The sequence below is a fragment of the Bidens hawaiensis genome, unplaced genomic scaffold (assembly GCF_021521415.1).
Source record: "Bidens hawaiensis isolate Kalapana, Puna unplaced genomic scaffold, B.hawaiensis_p1.1 tig00030549_1, whole genome shotgun sequence".
Taxonomy (NCBI): Eukaryota; Viridiplantae; Streptophyta; class Magnoliopsida; order Asterales; family Asteraceae; genus Bidens; species Bidens hawaiensis.
This window is the reverse complement of record NW_027495104.1, coordinates 5849-27287: the sequence shown is the minus strand read 5'-3', so window position 1 is coordinate 27287 and position 21439 is coordinate 5849. Positions and strand designations below refer to the sequence as shown.

The 21439-nt window shown below is 31.9% G+C and overlaps 1 protein-coding gene across 1 annotated transcript; it reads left to right on the top strand.

The window, feature by feature from the left end:
• Window positions 1-17072: 17072 nt before the first annotated feature.
• On the top strand, window positions 17073-21035 carry LOC143580712 (homeobox-leucine zipper protein HDG11-like). Its single transcript, XM_077063665.1, has 10 exons — window positions 17073-17212; window positions 17292-17409; window positions 17488-17676; window positions 18069-18578; window positions 19015-19116; window positions 19193-19405; window positions 19482-19665; window positions 19769-20037; window positions 20133-20222; window positions 20315-21035. The coding sequence occupies exons 1-10, from the start codon at window positions 17073-17075 to the stop codon at window positions 20714-20716; spliced, it is 2217 nt and encodes a 738-aa protein (XP_076919780.1). The 3' UTR covers window positions 20717-21035.
• The last annotated feature ends 404 nt before the right edge of the window (window positions 21036-21439 follow it).

Here is a 21439-nt window from a genome sequence, read left to right as displayed (position 1 = left end):
GTTTATTTAGACATAAACTGGATATGTTAATGCTAGAAGTAGTTTTTTGTAATGACTGTCTATTAAAGAAGTGAAAATAATTGGAAAGAAGTGTGTCAGTCCACCAGAAGGCAAAGAAACAAAAAATGTTTCCCTGAGTTTTTTTTTTTTGTTTTGCTGATCAGGGTATGTTGATAATGAAGGAGTTAGTGAGCTATAGATACAATGGTTTACTCAGATGGATGGCTAAGAACCGGTGATCTTTTTAACTTTGATGATGAAGGGTTCTTATTCGTTGCGGGTCGGTTAAAATACTTCTTGAAAAAGTTAGCATATTCATATTAGTTGTAAGTCGGACACATATGTCTTTGCATATGTTGAATGTATCGATGTACTTCCCTAAACTTTGCATTATCTAAAACCTTTGTGTATAAGTGACCCGCGCCGCAACGCGCGGGTAAAGAGACTTGTTATATTAATTTAACAAAACTTATAAAATAAAAAATATAGTCCTATTTTATTCATAAAAATATAATAAAAATATAAAAACTCACTAATTTTTTTCTATACTTGTAGAAAAGAGAATTTTTTTTATATAAGTTTTTTTTAAATCAAAAGTTATTTTTAATAAAATAAATACTAACCATATAATATATATATATATATATTATATTCTATGAAAAAAAAGGTTTGGTTTGATTGTGAATGAAAGTGAATTTGAGTTTGATTAGTTTGTTTAGGTGAAAGACGGATAAATTAATTTTATAATGAAAAGTTGGGTTACGATGGGTTATGAATGAGAATAATTTAAGTGAGAGAGTGTCCAAGAATTAAAGTAGAATTAGATAGAGAAAATTTGAACAATTTTCTTATATTATTTTTTCAAAGTAAATGTTACAATTTATACTAAACGAATGCATAAGAGTATGTGTGACAGAGACTCGTAGAGCGAGTTAGTGTCCAAGAATTAAATTTGAATTAGAGATTAACGAAAACTTTTAACAATTTTCTTAATACTATTTTCTCAAAGTAAATGTTACATTTATAGGAAAATGAATGCGTAAAAGTATGTCTTACAGAGACTCGTTGAGTGAGTTAGTGCCCAACAATAAATTAGAATTAGAGAGAGAAACGAAGACTTTGAAAAATTTGCTTATATTATTTTTTTTTCTCAAAGTATATGTCACAATTTATAGTAAAACGAATGCATAAAAGTAGGAAATTAGAAAGAACAAGAAAACATAAAAAAGCTAATAAAAGATAAAATTAAATAATAACATGCTAGTCAGGTCATGTCTTGCGATACATGAACACCAAATATTTGGATGTGTAATAATTAGTTTATTAATCCATATTCTGTATTCATACTTAATTTATCATTTTAAATAACGCTTCTCATCAAAATCCGCTTGATAGATTATTGTTGACTCAACATTGATTTTGTGCTTGAGTTGGACGACTCTACTTCCATCAATTGAGTAAGGTGAAGGGAGGTTTTGCTACAATGATTCGGGTGGTTAGTGGCCCTTTCTAGAGTTGCGGGCATTGTCGCTACTTGATCGCTTTCACTCTAACTGAGCTGACCGTTGCACCTGACTTCTATATCCCATTATCCATAGATCTCCTTCCTTATCATTTCTAATCTAAGTAGAAGGTTGCTAAGTCTTAGTTAGATGTCTGATGAATACTTTCGTAATGAGTATGGGTCTAGTTGATGTATTAGGAATGAAGTAAGGTACTGAGTTTTGCGTGGACAAGTGGATCTGTATTCTCAATGATATGAGAGACAATCTTAGCATTAACGTATTTTGTTTTCCAAATAGTTTACAAAAAAATCATTACATAAGCTATTATTAAAAACTAATATGAGGGGAATTTCCAGGAAATAGCTACTAGTTACACATCTCTATCTCGATATAAATATTTTTACGTCTTTGTCAATAATATACACAAAATAAGAAATAAACAAAATCACTATAAGAGGCAATTTTACCTATTCTTTTGAAAAAAAAAATAAATTTTCAAATAATAATTTAATGAATTCAATATCTCATATATGGGGGCATCACTTTAGGTAGTCAAATGCATAAAGCTATACTCAAGTCTCAAGGTGCAAAGAGTTTGTCCAAGAACTCTATGTGAATTGTGAAGAGGTAAAGGATAATGCTTTAAGGTACGTAATACGACTCTCACGTACTAGGGTTATGGTCTCAAATCTAAGCCTATATATTTCTTATTTTTCAGGTAGCTCAAGGGAGCATAACACAAAATATGTTCTTTCAAAAATAATTTCTAAATATTCGCGCACCTCTATTAATACCTAAGAATTTAAGAAACAAAACAGTAATATAACGAATTATGAAACAAAACAAAAAACAAAATTAGTATGCAAGGCAATTTTACATATTTCATTTAAGAAAACCTTTTTGATCTATTTACTTAAAAAATAGAAAGTATCTTCCAATTTCCAAAATCATCAATTGCGCCATTATTATAAACTTTATCATAAACAAAATCAAATCCTTTAATAATTTTTTCTTTTATTTATTTATATACAAAGTTAAGTGAAGAAGCAAAATTAAAATAGAAGTAAGAAAGTGAGATGCCATTATGCCAATAAATCAATTAATTCATGTATGGTGGTCCATATGGTAAAGTTAGACTACGGTTTTGGTTTTAAGCTTTCAAACGTTACTTGTACTGCTTCTTGTTCACCTCATCGTAACACCTTTTTCTTTGTAGTTTTCTAATTATGTAGTAGTTGTTATTTAACCTACCTATAAGTGACATATAAAATAATTAAAAAGAAACAAGAAAACAATCATTTTATATATGTGTTTATGTGAAGTAACTATTTTTTTTTACTTTTACTTTTACTTTTACTTCTCAGTTATTAATATTCTACTGATGGTAAAAACATGAAACATACTATAAATCTTCATATGTTGTTGGTATACTAACACGACCATTTGTGCTCAACTTCTAGTCATAAGTGCTAAGAGCTAGTCTTCCAAAGCTTAATCTTGATGCTTTTGATTGTTTGCGCAAAAGAATGAAATTGCTAAGGAAGTCGAAGAACTTGAAAAGGCAAATTATCAAATTAATTTAGTCGTTATATGTAAATAAAATCTTGAATTGGTGACATGTTTATGTTTGAACTTAGTATATAGGCAATGTCTGCTTATGTATAGAACTAGATGAACGTATGAAGAGCGCCATGAATGAGATCAACGCAGATAATGTTTTCATATCATCAGATCTTAATTGACACATTTGTTTACCAAAAAATGTATTTTTAACACAAACCTCAAAATCAATATATAACTTTTTTAAATAAATAAATACAAATCTAGTTTTGAATGACATTGTTTTGGGCCAAACGGGTAAAACATCATATGTTATATTATTGCAAAAAGAACATTATTAAAATTAATTAGTAATATTACGTCGTTTATAAAACTTTTAAGTTTTGGACGAAATTGTTTTTGGTAAAACAGGACAAAATCACCCAAAAAAATTATTTAAAAATATAACCTCCTAATCCTCTGTCGTTTTTCTAAGGTGAAAAAAAACTTTAGACTATTGTTTTGGGTCAACCCAACTTTAACCCGAACCCAAACGACCATTTGATCAAAACCCACCCGACCCGAACTGCAAGGCTAAGGATAGCGGCTACCAAAAGGCGAGACCGAAAGAATTCTATAAATACAGCGAGCCGAGGGCTAGGCCGAGTCAAAGTACCTCTCAGGTTTGGGTATTGCGCGCCAACGGCAAGTCATTGTAGACGGGTTAAGTGTTGGGTTTCTCGGTCAATATGCCTAGGACCATGGCTAAAGAAGTAATGGACATGGTTCTATTGACTAGTATTTTGACAAGAAGAAATTTGGGCCTGCATCTGAATCATCTTGTGTTCATTCCGCATGGACCGGGTGGGGTTCATGATGTGGCTACTTAGATACGCGAGGGTCTGCTTCATGGTAACACGGTTAGTTAATTATCGAAGTTTTAAGGGGTCGATCCATTTAATGTGACCGTAAAGGCCACTAAAGGGTATATTGAGAGTGGTTTATATTTTAAACTTCGTGACTTTGTGTGCGACAAGTATGTGTATATCACTTTAAAAACTTTTACATTTAACATATACTACACATAAAAGAAGCATATCGAACATATATATATATATACACACCACCTATGGGCAAATTAAGACACTCAATTTTAAGTAATTTACAATTTTTGGAACACATAGTACAACCTTAAATAGGGGCATAGTAGACATTTTAACACTAAATTTAACTTTTCTTTCATATTTCTTCAAATTATTTACAACAATGCCCCCTCAACTTTAATCAACATTAGGAAATTTAAAGAATAATTACAACTTTGATCCCCTATCTTTTAACTATATATTATTTATAATTTCACTTTTAACTCAAATTCTCCCACGATTTTTAAACGGTCATAACTTTTTCATACGTTAATATTTTTTTAAAAACATTGCACCATAAAAACGAGCATTTAATTCTCTTTAATTTGAGTATGATATTTTCATAGTTTGTTTTCAATTAAAAAAAATAACATCTTACGTATAGGCGTTTGTGGTCCAGTTTTGATGGTTTTAAACTAAGCAGTGAGCCAAGCCGTTTTTTGTCATCGAAAACTGAAACCAAACCGTTGAAGTTGAAAATTAAAACCCAACAAAAACAAACCATTAACAATGGTTAGATTTCGGTTTCATTTGTCTTTCGCTACTAAATTGAGTTTAAAATAAGAATTCTTAATCCACGATTTCAAATTGAATGATGAGCACCCAACAATCTCTTACGTGATTATTAAGGCCTGTATTACCCGCTGCATCGCGCGGGCACTCGTCTAGTCGAACAAAACATGCCTTGTAGTTACATCATCATAAATAGACCTATCCTGGTTGGACCTCTTAAATGGGCTACTCATTTACTAGGCCCAGTACTCTCCTTTACAAGGGCATGTGATTATTTAGTTATTTTTTTTGAATGACGGTTTTTTTGTGTGTTAGGTCATCGCACTATGGCAAGACTATGTTGTTTAACGGGGTTTACATTGGTTTTCAGAGTTTGGCTTGGATGTTTCCCTGAAAAGTTATATACTCGGTTGCTACTTGATAGTCGTTATGCATATATGTCACCACAAGAAAATAATTCCCTAGTGTAACAATGGTGGGGCAGGCGAAACCCCGGGTGGGCTTGGGATTCGAACTGACAACATCGCGAGGCGTAGCTCAATTCCTTCATTGCCTATATCCACCAAAAGTGACACAAGTAGGGATCAAACTTAAGTCTCCACTAAAGAACCCAAACCTCCTATCACTAGGTCACAAGTTAGGGATACAGGGGCATATGAACTAGTGTAAGATTTATTTTCGTATATGTCAGTTATTATTCACAAAATATTAAGCTACATATCCATTTAACATTGTGCAGATATAGGAAACATGTAACTAAATAAATGTAGTCGATATTCGACTTTCACGGTTCAAATTACTGGATGTATCACCTAACATATTAGATTCTTAGGCGAGATAACTGATTTGAACTTGTTACGTTTCATAGTCATATCGTTACATTATATTACTAGTTCAATAGTGTGGCTATGATTTTTGATAGTTGATTCCTTTAAAAGTTAATAAGTCAAAGGTATAATTCAAAAATGATGTGCTTACAATAAAATAACAATCTCAATGTCGTCACCTTGAACGATGATGCGGTGTCCATAATTTTAAGTCTGAAAGTCATGGTTAAGTGTACGTGACTTTCTAGTTTACGAGGGTACAAAATTGTCAAATTATCCATAGTTGAAGGGTTCTTATACAAGTGTCACCAACTAATAATAGAGTGTATGGTAACAACACTCAAAAATGTCCCCTAAATTGGTTGTTTTGATGATGGCTTATGCCAATCAAAATGGCCCCACCCATCCTTGAGCCCTGTCCACTTATCCAAAGTAGGTGTTGATTTGATTAAACTATAGTTTTTATGCTCTTTACTATTTTATAATAAACGGTTTTAAAAGTATCTGAATTTTATGTAGAAAGATCACTATACCCTTTTATTAAAAAAAATTTAGAAGAATATATAAATATGTGTGTTTAAGGTTCTTTTATATTGTTTCACATCATTAAAAGCATAACATCTTAAGCGTTTATGTCAACAAATCCTAGACATCATAACTAAACACGATAAATTATAACAAATGTCTTATTTTTCCAAATCGATCATAACACAAGGATATATATAGATAGGATGAGTATCATTACAGAACCCTTAAATTATTTAAGAACTTGAAAGAACCCTTGAAAACTAACGTTTTTCATAAAAATTTTTGTATGTTAATGTTAGTTGAGAGTAGCTTTATCATTGTTTATATCTATATTTACGATTACAATTTTGAAAATTAGTTTTTATATATATCTATGTTTTGTTTTACACCTATGTAAATTTGTTAATACATAAATTTTACACATATGTAAACTTGTTATTTATATATGTAATCAAAATTTTTTATATAAAATATGATAAAACTACTCTTAAATAATGTTAGTATATAAAAAAAATTAAAAAAATGTTTGGTTGTTTAGAGTTTCTAACAATTCTTAACTTTTTTGAAGTTTTTAAATGATACCAACCCTAGATATATATATATATATATATATATATATATATATATATATATATATATATATATATATATATATATAAAAGCAATTATGATAAGTATTCAAGATTTCCTTCAACCATTCCGAGTCTATAGGCCATAAATTGCATAAACATCATAAAACTACTTGAGTAAATTATAAGGCCGGCCTAGATGTTTTTCAAGGCATTAACATTCACAAATTTGAACAACCTAATCAAGTGCTTGATCATGCAATTTCATCAAAGCATAATCATGATTATGCAATTACTTCAACATAATAAATACCACATATATATTACAATCATCATAAGGAGTCAATTTTTTTCATGGATTAAGGTGATACAAATAATTTAGCTCACAATGAGCATGAACAATAAACTAGCATGAAAACATGTACTTCATGGTAAAACCAAAATGATCTAACCAAAAGTCTAAGCTATATAGATATGGTGACGTTAGAGCTTCTTCCTAGTGATGAATGGACCTCCTAAGGGGTTCAAACAACTCAATATATTTGGTTTCCGAGTTTAAACAATAGGTTTCTCTCAAAATGACTGAAGTCCCATGGAGTGAGCTAAGTATGCAACATATGGTCTCTCTGGGAGGTGGGGAACGACTCGTGCTTGATGAGACACGACCCCCCCTACCGAGACAAGAGCTGAATCTACTAGCTTAAACTATTGATATATGTCTAGTTTTACTTAATGATATAGTAACTATTCTTCTTTACTATTAAGAAACATACATAACAAGTACATAAAAGTCATGTTCAATTATTATCTACTAAAGGTGTATCATAACCTAATAAATTGACAATTGACTAGTCTGATTTTATAAGATCACTTTCATTTACAAATATTAAATATTAGTGTGTGTTTCATGATCATTATTATTCTATTTAAACAATTAAACGCACCCCACTCTTTATATATTTATGTATGTATATATATATATATTAATTATATATTAGAAAGTGTCATGATCTACTAATGCGTGAAAGAAATTGGGAAGATGATAGAAGCGCCGTCGAGTGGATGCCCACCATGTGCTGGGTTGGTGTCGTCAAGCGATGAGCTAGCTACCTTTATCTAAACTGTTGTTACTTAGTTAATTACGTGTTATATATAAAAAAAATCTTAATTGTTGCAAGAAATCACTATAATAGTAACATTTACTAACTCAGTGATTTAGTGGTTTATACGTTTGGTGTTTGTCGGTTTAAAAATAAGGTGATAAGCTTAAATCCTTACATGATATGTGAAAAAAATGTTGTTAAAACATGATATGCATGGTTAAAACCTATAGATAGTGTAATATATATATCATTTCGTGGTTGAAGCTGAAACCCGTTTAATCAATTCTAAGTTAGATTTGCTTATGCTATCAAATGTGCACAATGTTTTTAAACCATACTGATCATTAGATATATCGTTATACTAATTTACTGGTCGGACAATTTGAAATGTTATAATTAATTTAAAAATTAAAACAAAATAAAATATAACGTAACAAAGATACATGATATTATTTATGATGTAACTTGTATTTGTGTCTTCTAAAATCAACAACATATGTTCATATACATAGTCTATATTTAAAACACAACATACATACATATATTTACATATTTATTTTAATTTGACTAATAAATAAGCAGTCACGTATACAGATACTTTAGTAACCAAAAATTAATATAGTATATAAAATTTTATCAAAAAAGATTGATGTAGAATATACAATTCTATATTACCGAACAACGAATCGGTCACTTACTAGTCCAATGATCATCGGATTAAATAACGGATGGTATTAAAATAAAACTAATTATTATATTTTGGTGTAGATTTGAAAGTTTACCTACTTTTGTGTAGATTTGTAATTTTAATTAAATATAAACACTTTTATAAATATAATATGGAGTTGGAGTAGTAAAAAACCCATAAATGAGATTTTGAGTTGAATAAAAAAAGAAAAAGAAAACGAGTTTACTCTCTGTTCAAGTGCCTAGTTTCGTAACTATCGTTCGAGTCATAATATATTGCTTTATTATGTTTTAGGGGAGAGGGGCGGTCACCTAAACCATTCTAATACTCACTAATCCTATAATGTGATGTCATTTTCTTCATACACTAGTTTAAACTACTTAAATTATAGGCAACACTTCATCTCAACTACCCTAAAATTTCAATTGCTTATTTTTTTATTTTTAACTATAACTACTGTAAATTTAATTTAATAAAAAGAGTTTATATAAGGATTTAATTATAAATTGCAATCAGAATTATTTGTGCTATAACGGGAGTTACAAATGAAACTAGAAGGACCTATTTTGACGCTTTTAAGTCAACTGGCGATTACTTAGACGTCGGCAAATAACTAAAGGGTGGCCATTGGACATGTCAATAATCTGTAATGGCTTTTTAAAAACTTTAATTGTTTGACTAAAGGGACGTATTCCCTTTTCCACTTTTTCCAATTACAATTCCTAGGATTTTATATTTTTATTATTAGCTTTTAATCTCTAAATTTATTTACTAGACTATTCGTTGTGAGCTAACAAGTGGATGTCAAGAGGCAAGAGCTGTTATCTGGGCATGTTAAAGCCCAGTACACCACGTCAACGGGTAAGGCATCAACATGTTAACTAACGATTAATCAAACATTTTTGTTTTTCGTTTTCTTCTGACTTATTTGATTTCAGCTAACCTATAACACGTTAGTTAAAGTCTAGCTACTTAAAACCCTATTGTCTATGTGACAATAACATGATGATGTAAGTCTGTATTGGTTAACTCATAATACATGACTTTATGAATAAAATAAAAACTTATTCATAATTAATCAGTATTGCTAATTAAAGTTTTCATATACACACCTGTTTGATTTTTTTATTGAAACCAATAAAAGTTTAGGTGATCCAACAAACAAAACATGGTCTCTTGTTATTAAAAAAAACAAAAGGTACTAATAGAATTAATAAAAATATCTAATACATAATACAACCAGGTTTAACTTTTAAGTCTTATCCATCTATCATCCAGTTTCGTTAATAAAAAAGGTCCATCAAAACAACTTCAAGTGCGTTGTAGACAACACTACACATTCCTCCTTTCTCACCCTCTCACACACTCCACACACACACACACACACACACACACAATATTAATGGACAAGAACATTAATATAAAAAGGTATGAAACACTTATGCAACTTCTTGTTCTTTCAGTTGCAATTTTAACACCTTTTGTAGCATTCAACTTCATGGATTTGGAGCTTTTTAGCGTCTCTAAATCCATGTTGTTAACTCTATGGTCTTCAATCAACCCATGGTTATATCCTCCATACGTCTATCTTCTCATCAACTTCATAATCTTTTTCATCTTTGCATCATCTTTTATCCACTCCAATACCACCTTTTCCAACCCTTCAAATGATCATAGCCAATCATTTACCAATTCTCTCGTCGAATCATCCGAAATTTACAAACTCGGGTCTTTATCCGATGATCATGAAACAAAGTTTCATATTCATAAAAAGGATGACACGTTACATGATGTTAATGATGATTTAAAGTGTGACAAACTAGATGATCATGTTGTGGCGGAACCTGTGGTTGATAAGAGGGAGTTAAGGAAGTCGAGGACGTTCCATGAAGGCGGGTCGAGGACGATAGGCCGGAGAGAGAGGTATGTGAAGGTACTGAGTCAAGAAGAGTTGGATCGGCGAGTTGAAGCGTTTATCTACAGGTTTAAAAAGGACAAGAAGGTTAAATAATAATCAGAATTATTAGATGAGAGTTGGAGTTGGGAGTTTGGTCGCGTTTATTGACCAAATTCTTGGTTTGTTTTTATGTTATCTTTTAATGTAGTGGATGGATTACTTTTTTAACCAATAATCCTATTTATAAACTAGTTTATGTGAGTGTGAGAGGGCATGACTTTAAATTAAAGTTTAAACTTTAAAGTACCTTTCTTTCATAATTTTTGGAAAGGAAACTTGAAGTACAAGATCGTATGCTTTGATATAATTTACTATTTTTTTTTACTAAATAGTTAAGGGTTCATGCAATTATGCAAAGTGTATAAATTATAGTGTATTATATTTTGGGCGTGTTCTCTAACTAAACAACAAAGTAAATACATGGAATTTGCTGATGTTCCATAGTAGTGTAGCTTTAGTCATGAAACTATCTTGACGGTAAGCTCCGGGTAAGAACATTGTACTCATACAACACCTTCAACTCGTGTATTAAAGACTAAAAAAAACATGATTATGTTTTCTCAAGGGATTTTTTTCCAGGGACGACTGACGGGATATAAAATTAAGTTTCTTTCAAAGCCATCGAATGAGGTAAATTATAAACACTAGAAAGACTTGTATGACATGTAACGGTTGATACACAAAACACAAACAATAGCTATATTATATATTATCACTAGGTTTTATCCCCCCGTATTGCGGGAGTTGTTTTCAATTTTCGTTTCTAATATTTGTATATTTTTTTATATTTTAATTTTATTGTAAGAAAGTTAATAATATACTTAGGGTTTAATGATGAAAGAGTTTCACAAATAAATGAGATGTTATTACTCGTTTATAAGCTATCTGACACATGACCTTTCTTAATTACAAATAATATCTTTTTTAAAACAAATTGGATATTAATTTTTAGTAAATCTCTATTTTATGAGATTTTCATATCAAATATTTGGTGAGATTAATTTTTGATATAATGATATATTATAACCCGTTTAAGGGTTTGGTAAGACTCATACCCATGAATTCGAGTTAAATGCATAAGAAACCTCCATTTACAAATAAAACAATCTTGTAGCTTAAAAGAATGTAAGAAACAACTAGAAAACTTTTAAAGGTTTCATTTATGTATATTTAAGATTAAGATTATAGTTAAAATAAAATATAAACAGCAGTCATAATTCATTTATCATCCAAAAAAAATAATTGATTATTTGATCACCAATTATTTGTTATTAATTAAAAATATAAACAGCAGTCATAATTCATTTTTCATCCACAAAAAGCAATGGGTTATTTGATCGCTAATTATTTATTATTAATTAATATATAGTCATAAGAACAAACTGTTTACATTTCGTGGTTAGGCCAGGCCAACTTTGGTTGATATTTTAGTAAAACTTCAAACCTATTACATTCAATTTTGCTTGGGCTTTTATCAGCCCAATTTGTTTGGTTTATTTATCAACCCATTGTCAAATTATTCTCAATTATTTAATAGCTTAATCGTGTCAGATGCCACATATTAAATTACTTAAATTTCGTTTTATATTTATACTCTAACCCATTTTAACTTCACGCAAAACACAATATCAGTAATTTTTGTCTCTTTCACTCCGTCTCATCAAAAGGAAATGACTTGATCCTTTTAACTTCATCTCACCCCTATTAATAGTTAATTTAATATATTGTTCTTTGCCAATTAACTCGTTAAAAACATAATTCAAGGCCCATTTTTAAAAATTTTAACACGAGTGGGGAGTGATTAATTTATCTTTAAAGTGTCATGTCATTTTAACCTATGTTAGGGTTAAAGTTATACCCCATGGCCTAACCAGATCAAATTTATATTTTAGTTCATGAATTAAGTTAATTATAAACTAATAAGAACAAGTTGTGAATTGAAAATGAGCCTGGGATAGGTGTTTTGGGAGAGGGGTCGGGCTTGCCGAACAAGGCCTTAGTAGAACTGTTGATATAATTTAGAAGAATTGGATTTTAATAATCTCATCTTTTTATGGTTGACTGATAATAATTCCACCTAAAATATTCTTGCCACTAGTCTTACCATTTACACTATTTTTTCTCATTGGAACTTCGTAAAAAAAAAACTGGAGTTAAGTTTTATCCGAATTTCAAACTGATGCTATAGAACTTTTGGTCGGAAGGAGTATACGAGCGGTAAAACACTAAAACTTACCTCAAAACTTCCAAACAAGAAATCAAGATTCTCTAATAGCATAAATAACGTAATCACAAATTTCCAATCACCTTGCTTGTATTTTTACCATCCTTGTCAATTGTCCACAAGCCTCCTATTCTCTCATTTCATCACTCAACCCACAAAGAACACTCGCAATTCTATATCTTCGGTTTAGTTAGAAAAAGACTAAAAGAGTAAGAAAACCGATTCCAAGCAATGAAATCACAAGAAGATTTCTTGTGGTTTATTTCACTACTCGAAAATTGCAGCAGAAAAATCACTTTAGTGCTTTGCACACTATACACACTTCGCATGCTACAATTAATTTGTACAACATGTGATATCCCACGTGTGTATATGTATATGCATATATAAAAGACGTCTATAATTAATTGTTGTAACTAGCATATACAGATTGTAAGTTTGGTGTGTTATAATATATCATCAGTTCTTGATTAGTTGTATTCAACATATTGTATAGAAAAGGATGTTTTATAAAGTACAACATTTCCATAAGTTTTGGTGCTGTATTGCATTATACTATTATCAAGTGGTGGTTGACTTATAGAAGAAGTTACAAATCCATTAAAGCATCTGTGATAATTAATTATTGGTACACCTACATTATATATACATATTTAATCTTCACTACAACTGGTAGTAAAAGTCTAAGAAGCTGGTAAAACTTAGTGCTGCCTACAAATGTGATTTAATGGTTTGGAACCAATATTCTTGGCTGCTAACTGTACGTTGATAAATTCCAATTTTCCTGACTCCTCCATTTCACCTTGACAGTCTGTTGATGTAGAAAATTTTATTCGACCGAGTGTTGTGGGAGAGGATTAGTTAACGAAGTGTTGCCACGTTAGTGACACACATGTAAAGGGTGTAATTGTTTAACCAAAAAATAATTATTTTTCAATCCTTTTTTTAATAAAAATGTCACTTTGATTAATCGGTTGGATTCGTAGTTGGTCCCAACATCAAAGGCATTCACCTCGTTACTTCAATGGCGCTTGGGGATGTACGCATATATAGTTAGCTTTGGGGGCATTATAATAAGTGTAATGGTGTTAGGCCGCAAAAATGGTGATGTGGACAAGAGTGGCGCCCCTTGTATCTACAACACACATGCTTCTAAGATCATGGTTTGAAATTATTAGTGTGATATACAAATGCGGGATCATATATGAAATTAAAAAAACTATTAACCTAAAGAAGTGACTGCATGAAGTAATATAACTACGCATGTCCATGATAGTCGGCTATAAATCATGTGTATATCTATGTTATTTCATGTATTTTAATTGTTTATATATAGCGAACACGATCACTTTGAGTTCTTTTATGATCGCGGGTGTTCGGAGCTTAAACGGGCTAATTTAGAGCCATCCAGATGAAGATTAAGCAAGCCTTGAGAAGACGGAAGCATAGGAAAACATATATGGATGGTTAAGAAGGATTCAGAATGGTTTGGATGAGAAACCCGAACCTGAAGCGAAAACTGAACAAGACGGGTTACCAGGAAAGTGTCTTTTAGAGAATGGACATATCTCGGCCTAGTAAATGAGTTACTGGACCCATAATATATGAATTTCGTGTTTCTCGACGAGACATATCTGAATATGAGGTTAGGTTAGTTCGCGCTATGCGAACTGAGGGTCAAAAACCTTCTCACTACGCGAAGGGGCTTAAAAACGGGAAAGGCAACCTAGTTTATGTTATAATCGATTTTCAACCCACATTGGAGATGTCCTTCATTCCAGAAACCAAGACAAGCCAGAGGACGCTTTTGCACCATCCAGAAGATTCCGGTATCATCACATGCTTTCATTCTTTCATCAGATAAGCGAATCTTTCGTGATGCCGATGTTAGGCTAAAACCATTATGTTCACTTTATGCTAGGGTTTTGTGTAACCTTACTTTAATCGTATTCTTCTTTAATGATTATGAGCTTGGTTGAATTTGCCATTTAATCTTTCTTTACTTTATCAATTACTTGTTTAAAGAGTTTGTGTTTTAATTATTGAATTTTGCATCACTTATCTGGTTGGATTTATCAACATTTAGGACTAGGTTCTTGTGTCATTGAACTAATAATCGTTAGTCATTGCAACCTAATTGATTTTCATAATATAAAACTGGTAATTGGTTAGATCGGGTTCAGTTGTGCCAACAACTCGGTTAGGGTATCGTTTGTCATCACAACCAAACTAATAGGTCTAGTAATTACTACGCTATTGATTTCTATGAATCTATGATTAGTTGATCATCACATTATCTGAACCTGAAGTTAATCACTTTTCTCATAATTGTTTACAGTTTTAAACGTAATCGTGTGTTCTTAAAATATTTTTCATAACCGCTTGACATCGAATGTCCGCCTAATATATTAATTAATAAAATATGAGTTTTACTTCCACTTTCTATTGATTCTCTGTGAAGACGAATTTACTTACATGTACTAGCTATAGGTATTTAAGACTTTAAAATACTTGTTTTTTATTAGAGCATCTACATCTTTTTACAAGACAACGTGGTAATGTGGTAACTTTTACATATTTACCTGTTTAATATACTAACATAATTTTACTTTTTGATGATAAGTAGCTAGGTAAATACATTGCATATTCATTATTCTTTCATATCATAACATGTGTTTGTTATGCAACATTTTAGATTTACTGGAATTTAATAATCTCAACTTTTAGCTATTAGCTGCGATTAATTCCACTTTAGAAAATGTTTTTAGACAGTCATGACTTTGAACATATTTTTCTTCAGCTATCCATACTATATGATAAGTAACCATGTTAGCTTTTTGATGATATGAAAATACGCATGGAATCGCTGGAGGAAAATATGTCACCCTACTTGCCTAACACAATTTCATAACTATCTTAATCACAAGATTATTCTCATGTAGATAGATCAGCATATAGCTTACAGTCTCATGGTACATGACTAAAATTAAGGTTAATAATTTCAATGAACACTATACACGCCTAAATTCGAAAATGACAAGTGGTTAGTAATAATTAACTTATGACATGTGATAGAAAGGCATGGATATCAAATGTTAAAAAAACTATGGGAAATGGTTCTTATACGAACATGCGTGACACGTTTTAAAAGATTAAATAAAGAGAAAAATATGAACAATCATCTACAATACCCATGAACCAAAGAGATCAAACACCCGTGTTTTGGCTGACTACACAACATATTCTTCGAACACTCACAAAAGTGCCTTTGAGCTGAGTGATAATACTCGTCTATTGATTAAAGATTAAGGAATCCCTATTCATGAATAACCAATTGATCATCTTGAGAAAGGGCGGATTAATATCGGAAAAATGACTCCTCTAACTGGAAGGGATATCGAAAATAGATTTATCACAGGACAAAAGAAAAGTCACAGGCAAGAAAAAAAATTCTTTTATTATAAGATATAATCATAAAGATTGGTGATAAATTAAAATGTAAAAGCGTTATTAGAGTAGGAGAAAAACGATGGTTTTTACTTTTAAGGGATATATAAATATAATATACGCTTGTTGTGATTTTAAACGTTTTTAATTAAGATGATGAACGAACATATTTAAATAAGAGCACCCACAACAATTATGCTATGCAAATCGTAAAATTGAACTTGGTGGGTCTAGAATCAAATTTTGAAAAAGCTAAATAAAAAAAAAAATACAACCCAGCCTTGTAATTATGTTACCACCTTCCATTTTATTTCATTGTTGAAACATTTACTCTCTCCATAATCTTCTCCTTCCTTCCTTCTCTCCCTTTACAACTCACACACACATATAAATAATAATATTCAAACTAAATAACTAATCTCAGGCCGTTACTTAGAAACTAGTCAAACTAGTTAAGTTTCTCCGGCATTCATGTCAAATAAATCATCTTATTTTTGATAAACTAATATTTTCTATCAAAACCCTAATAAAGTATTTCTTGAAAATCACAATCATTATTAAATATTAATATAATAATATGAATATTTATGAACATCCAAACAACCGTTGAAGACATCAAACTTGGTGGGTCTAGAACCAAATTTTGAAAAAGCTAAAAAAACATAACCTAGCCTTATAATTAGTTACCACCTTCCATTTTATTTCATTGTTGAAGCATTTACTCTCTCCACAATCTTCTCCTTCCTTATTTCTCTCCCTTTACCACTCACACACACATATAAATAATATTCAAACTCATCTCCTGTCGTTACAAAAAATTAGTCAAACCATTTTCTTCGGTATTTATATCATTTTCCGTATGTTGATCCTAATTCCACAATATATATATTAACCTGTCCTACGTACACCCATTTGTACAATAATAATATTATGTGTCTTTCTTCCTCACTATTATTTTAATTATACTAACTATAACTATAATACCATTAACATTGTCGGAATATTAATATATATACTCTTTTCAATGGCAATGGAGTACGGTGGTGGTGCTGGTGGTAATGATGGAGGAAGTGGTGGCTCCGGCCGCGGTGGTGGTGGTCACAATGATTCTTCTGATAAGAAGAAACGTTACCATCGTCACACTGCTCTTCAGATTCAGATTCTTGAATCGTAAGCACATTTTTTTTAGTCTTATTTATTATTATTGTGATAATAATTTTTTTAACCTTTTGTTTTGTGAAAATTGTAGGACTTTTAAAGAATGTCCACACCCAGATGAGAAAACAAGAATGCAATTAAGTAGAGAGTTGGATTTAGCTCCTAGACAGATTAAGTTTTGGTTTCAAAATAGGAGAACACAAATGAAGGTTTTTTTAATTACACTCTTTTCTCTATGGTTATATGGTATGCATATGTATAATTTGTTATTTGTTATCTTTTTGTAGGCACACCATGAACGCGCGGACAACTGTGCGTTGAGGGTGGAGAACGACAAGATACGGTGTGAAAACATTGTCATACGAGAAGCGCTCAAGAATTTGATCTGCCCAACGTGTGGTGGTCCTCCGATTGGCGAAGATTGCTATTTTGATGAACAAAAACTTAGATTCGAGAACGCCCAATTGAAAGAAGAGGTAAATATTATCTATAGTTTTATATTAGGGACATGCTATACACATATATTCACCAGACATCTAATCTCACAACGTTCCAAATGGCTGTTGGGATTTTTGTCAAACGCCCGTTTTAACCAATAATTTTTAAAGTTTGACTCTCTATTTTCAAAACGGCAGTATTTTGAGGGCCATTTGGCCACATACTTTGAAACATTTGTTTTTGTGTTTTGATGACGTCGTTTGAAGGTGTGAAATTGGACGGGGTTGGTGTAGCTATAGCGTGACCCTATATATTCTTGCATGAGACTTACTTAGCATATATGTTGTGTAATATCCGTGTGAAGTTATGAATTTGGAAATTATTTGGTACTTTAAATCGAATTGACTAATCAGGCAACCTTTTTTTACAGTTGGATAGAGTATCAAGCATTGCAGCCAAGTACATTGGTAGACCAATGTTGCAACTCCCACCAGTACAGCCATTTCACATGTCTTCACTCGACTTATCAATGGCTAGTTATGGTGGCGGTACATCGAATAGAATGGCCATGATGCACGCTGGTCCGTCACTAGATCTTGATCTTCTCACCGGTTCTGCCATGGGTGCATCATCATCTAGCACCATGCACCCTGACCACATGTTCCAAAATCCCATGCATTTTTCGGACATGGACAAGTCGGTAATGTCTGAAATTGCTACTAATGCAATGGCTGAATTGATCAGGCTTGTTCAGAGTAATGAGCCTTTGTGGATGAAAGGTAGTGAGGGGACCGAAACTCTTAATATCGATAACTACAAGAGGGTGTTTCCGCGTCCTAATGATTCATTGAAGAATGCTAATGTTAGAAGTGAGGCATCAAGAGTTTCCGGAGTTGTGACAATGAATAGTTTACAGTTGGTTGATATGTTTGTTGATATGGTAAAGTTCTCTTTATTTTTGTTTTCTTATTTTTTGGTATTTTTATTATCTTTTACACACTACTAGAAAAAGAGATGTTTTTCTACAACTGAATTCGTAGGAAATTTGTTGGAAAATCCAGTTTCTAACAATTTTTCAACAAAAAGTTACGTTGGAAAAACACATGCTTGAAAATCGTTTTCAACCGTTTTCAAACAACTTTTCTTACAAAATTGCTACAAAAACATGTGGTTGTAAACTTCCTACAACTTTCCTACAAAAACCATTTTGACTTAGCATAATGTTTATTAGATAATGTTGTAGCAAAGTTAGAGCTTATTTTTTTTGTTGAAAATCTGTTGGAACTATTTGTTGTAGGAAATTTGTAGGAAAGTTTTGTGGGAAAATGACTTGTTTTCTAGTAGTGACATAGACTGATAAACTATTACTTCCACAGAACAAATGGTGCGAATTGTTTCCAACTATCGTGACTCGAGCAAGGCCGCTTGAAGTAATCTCATCCGCGATGTTGGGCTCGCAAAATGGCTCATTGCAACTGGTAATATATCATTCGAGCTACATTTTGTGTGCCTTTGTAACATTCTTAATTAAACTTTTGTTACTATTGTTGCTAGATGTATGAAGAATTACAAGTGCTTTCACCTTTAGTCCCTACAAGGCAATTGTATTTGCTTCGATTAGTACAGGAAATCAAACAAGGCGCTTGGGCGGTTGTCAATGTTTCGTATGATCTTCTGCAGTATAACGCATACCCTCATTCTCGGTTCAAAGTGACGTGCTTACCGTCGGGTTGTTTGATTCAAGATATGCCTAATGGTTATTCTAAGGTTTGTCAATCATGATAAAATCTTTAACACTACAAGTTAACAATGTCTAAATAAAGAATTTTGGTTATGCAAATAGGTTACATGGGTAGAACACATGGAAGTAGAAGAAGTAGCCCCAATCGATAGGCTTTATCGCGATTTTGTCTATATTGGGTTGGCATTTGGAGCTAAAAGATGGCTAGCTTGCCTTCAAAGGGCGTGTGAAAGAATCGCTTCGCTTATGATGACTAATGCATCATCTTCTCATGATCTTGGAGGAGGTACATTTACAAGTGTATGATTATAATAACCATTAGGCATATCTTCACCATATATCCATGAAGAAAACATAATGTTTAAATTGTATATATTGTGTGATTGCAGTAGTTCCAACACCTGAGGGAAAGAGGAGCATGATGAAGCTATCCCAAAGGATGATGAATAACTTCTGTTCGAGTATAAATCCGTTAAACGGCCATCAATGGACATCTCTTTCGGGTATAAATGAGTTTGAGGTCCGAGCCATCTTATACAAGAGCACTGATCCAGCCAACCCCAACGGCTTGGTCCTCAGCGCATCCGCCACCATTTGGCTTCCTATTCATCCACAACATGTTTTTGATTTCTTTCGAGACGCGCGGACTAGACCTCAGGTATTAGTAACACACATGCACAAACTGTTTGATTGCATACAAATAAATGTTCTAGCTTTATTAATTAGTTATTCTGTTTTTTTAAATATTTTCAGTGGGATGTTCTTTCTAACCAAAATCCAGTACAAGAAGTTGCAAATATTTCAAATGGGACACATCCAGGCAATTGTATAACTGTTCTAAAGGTAACAAATATCAAATAATGTTGCATGCTAGAAATTAGATTAATCCCTAATTACATTTATTTACATATATAATTATCCAAACTGTAAAACAGGCATACACTCCTAACCAGAACAACATGTTAATACTACAAGAGAGCAGCACAGACGCGTCGGGTTCACTAGTCGTGTACTGTCCCGTGGACTTGCCAGCGATCAACATAGCAATGAACGGCGAAGACCCTTCATACATTCCACTACTCCCATCCGGTTTCATCATCACAGCAGACGGCCGTGACGAAATCACATCAAAAGGCAGCACTAATACTGCTTCCACTAGTTCAAATCCAACAGGTGGGTCATTAGTAACCATAGTGTTTCAAATACAAACTAACAGCATGGGATCAGCCAAGATTAGCCAAGAGTCATTAACGACGGTTAATAACTTAATCACAAGCACCGTACAACAAATTAAAGGTTCGATCATCAATGCGAGTAGTTCTACTACCAACACCTGATGAGCTAGCTAGCCATAAATGTGCATGCTGCTGAGTTGAGAAGCTATAGCTAGTGTTTGTGGTTAGTTGGGAAGGCTGTTAATGCATCAGGTTTCATCATCAATGGCTGGCTGAAACCGAGTTAATATTATTGCTGCATCACCCTGCTACTCTTCTGTCACACTTCATTTACCATCTTCAACTACTACTACTACATTATTATTAATTCATTTAACTTTGTTGCTTTTTTACAACTATTTTTTCTAATGTTTTATTTATTTTTTATTTTTGGGATTTTGTGCTTGTTCTTTTCAAATTTATTGCATTTGAATCAGAAGAGGGAGTCAAGAACGCACCATATATACTTGCTAGCTCTTTCATGTATGGTTTGGGTATTGACTTTGTTTTCACCTTTATTTTTATAAACAAAAATGGTTACATGATATATTGATATATACTTGTTCTTGCATGATATGATTATTAATTGTTTTTTATTGTTGGGACCCACGTTATTTATTTGTACATATACACGTTTAGCGTTGACAACGGCTACGTAATTACTATTAAATATAAGTAATTAATAAGTAAGTTATCGATTGAATTGAAATCAAGTTTTTCACAAGTATTAATATGTAATTAAGAGGGTTGTAATTTGTAAACGCTCATTAAAAACACAACCTTTGACAAAAAAATATTTTAACAACTATTTCATTTTAAAAATTTTAACTGGTGACCTATTTCTTT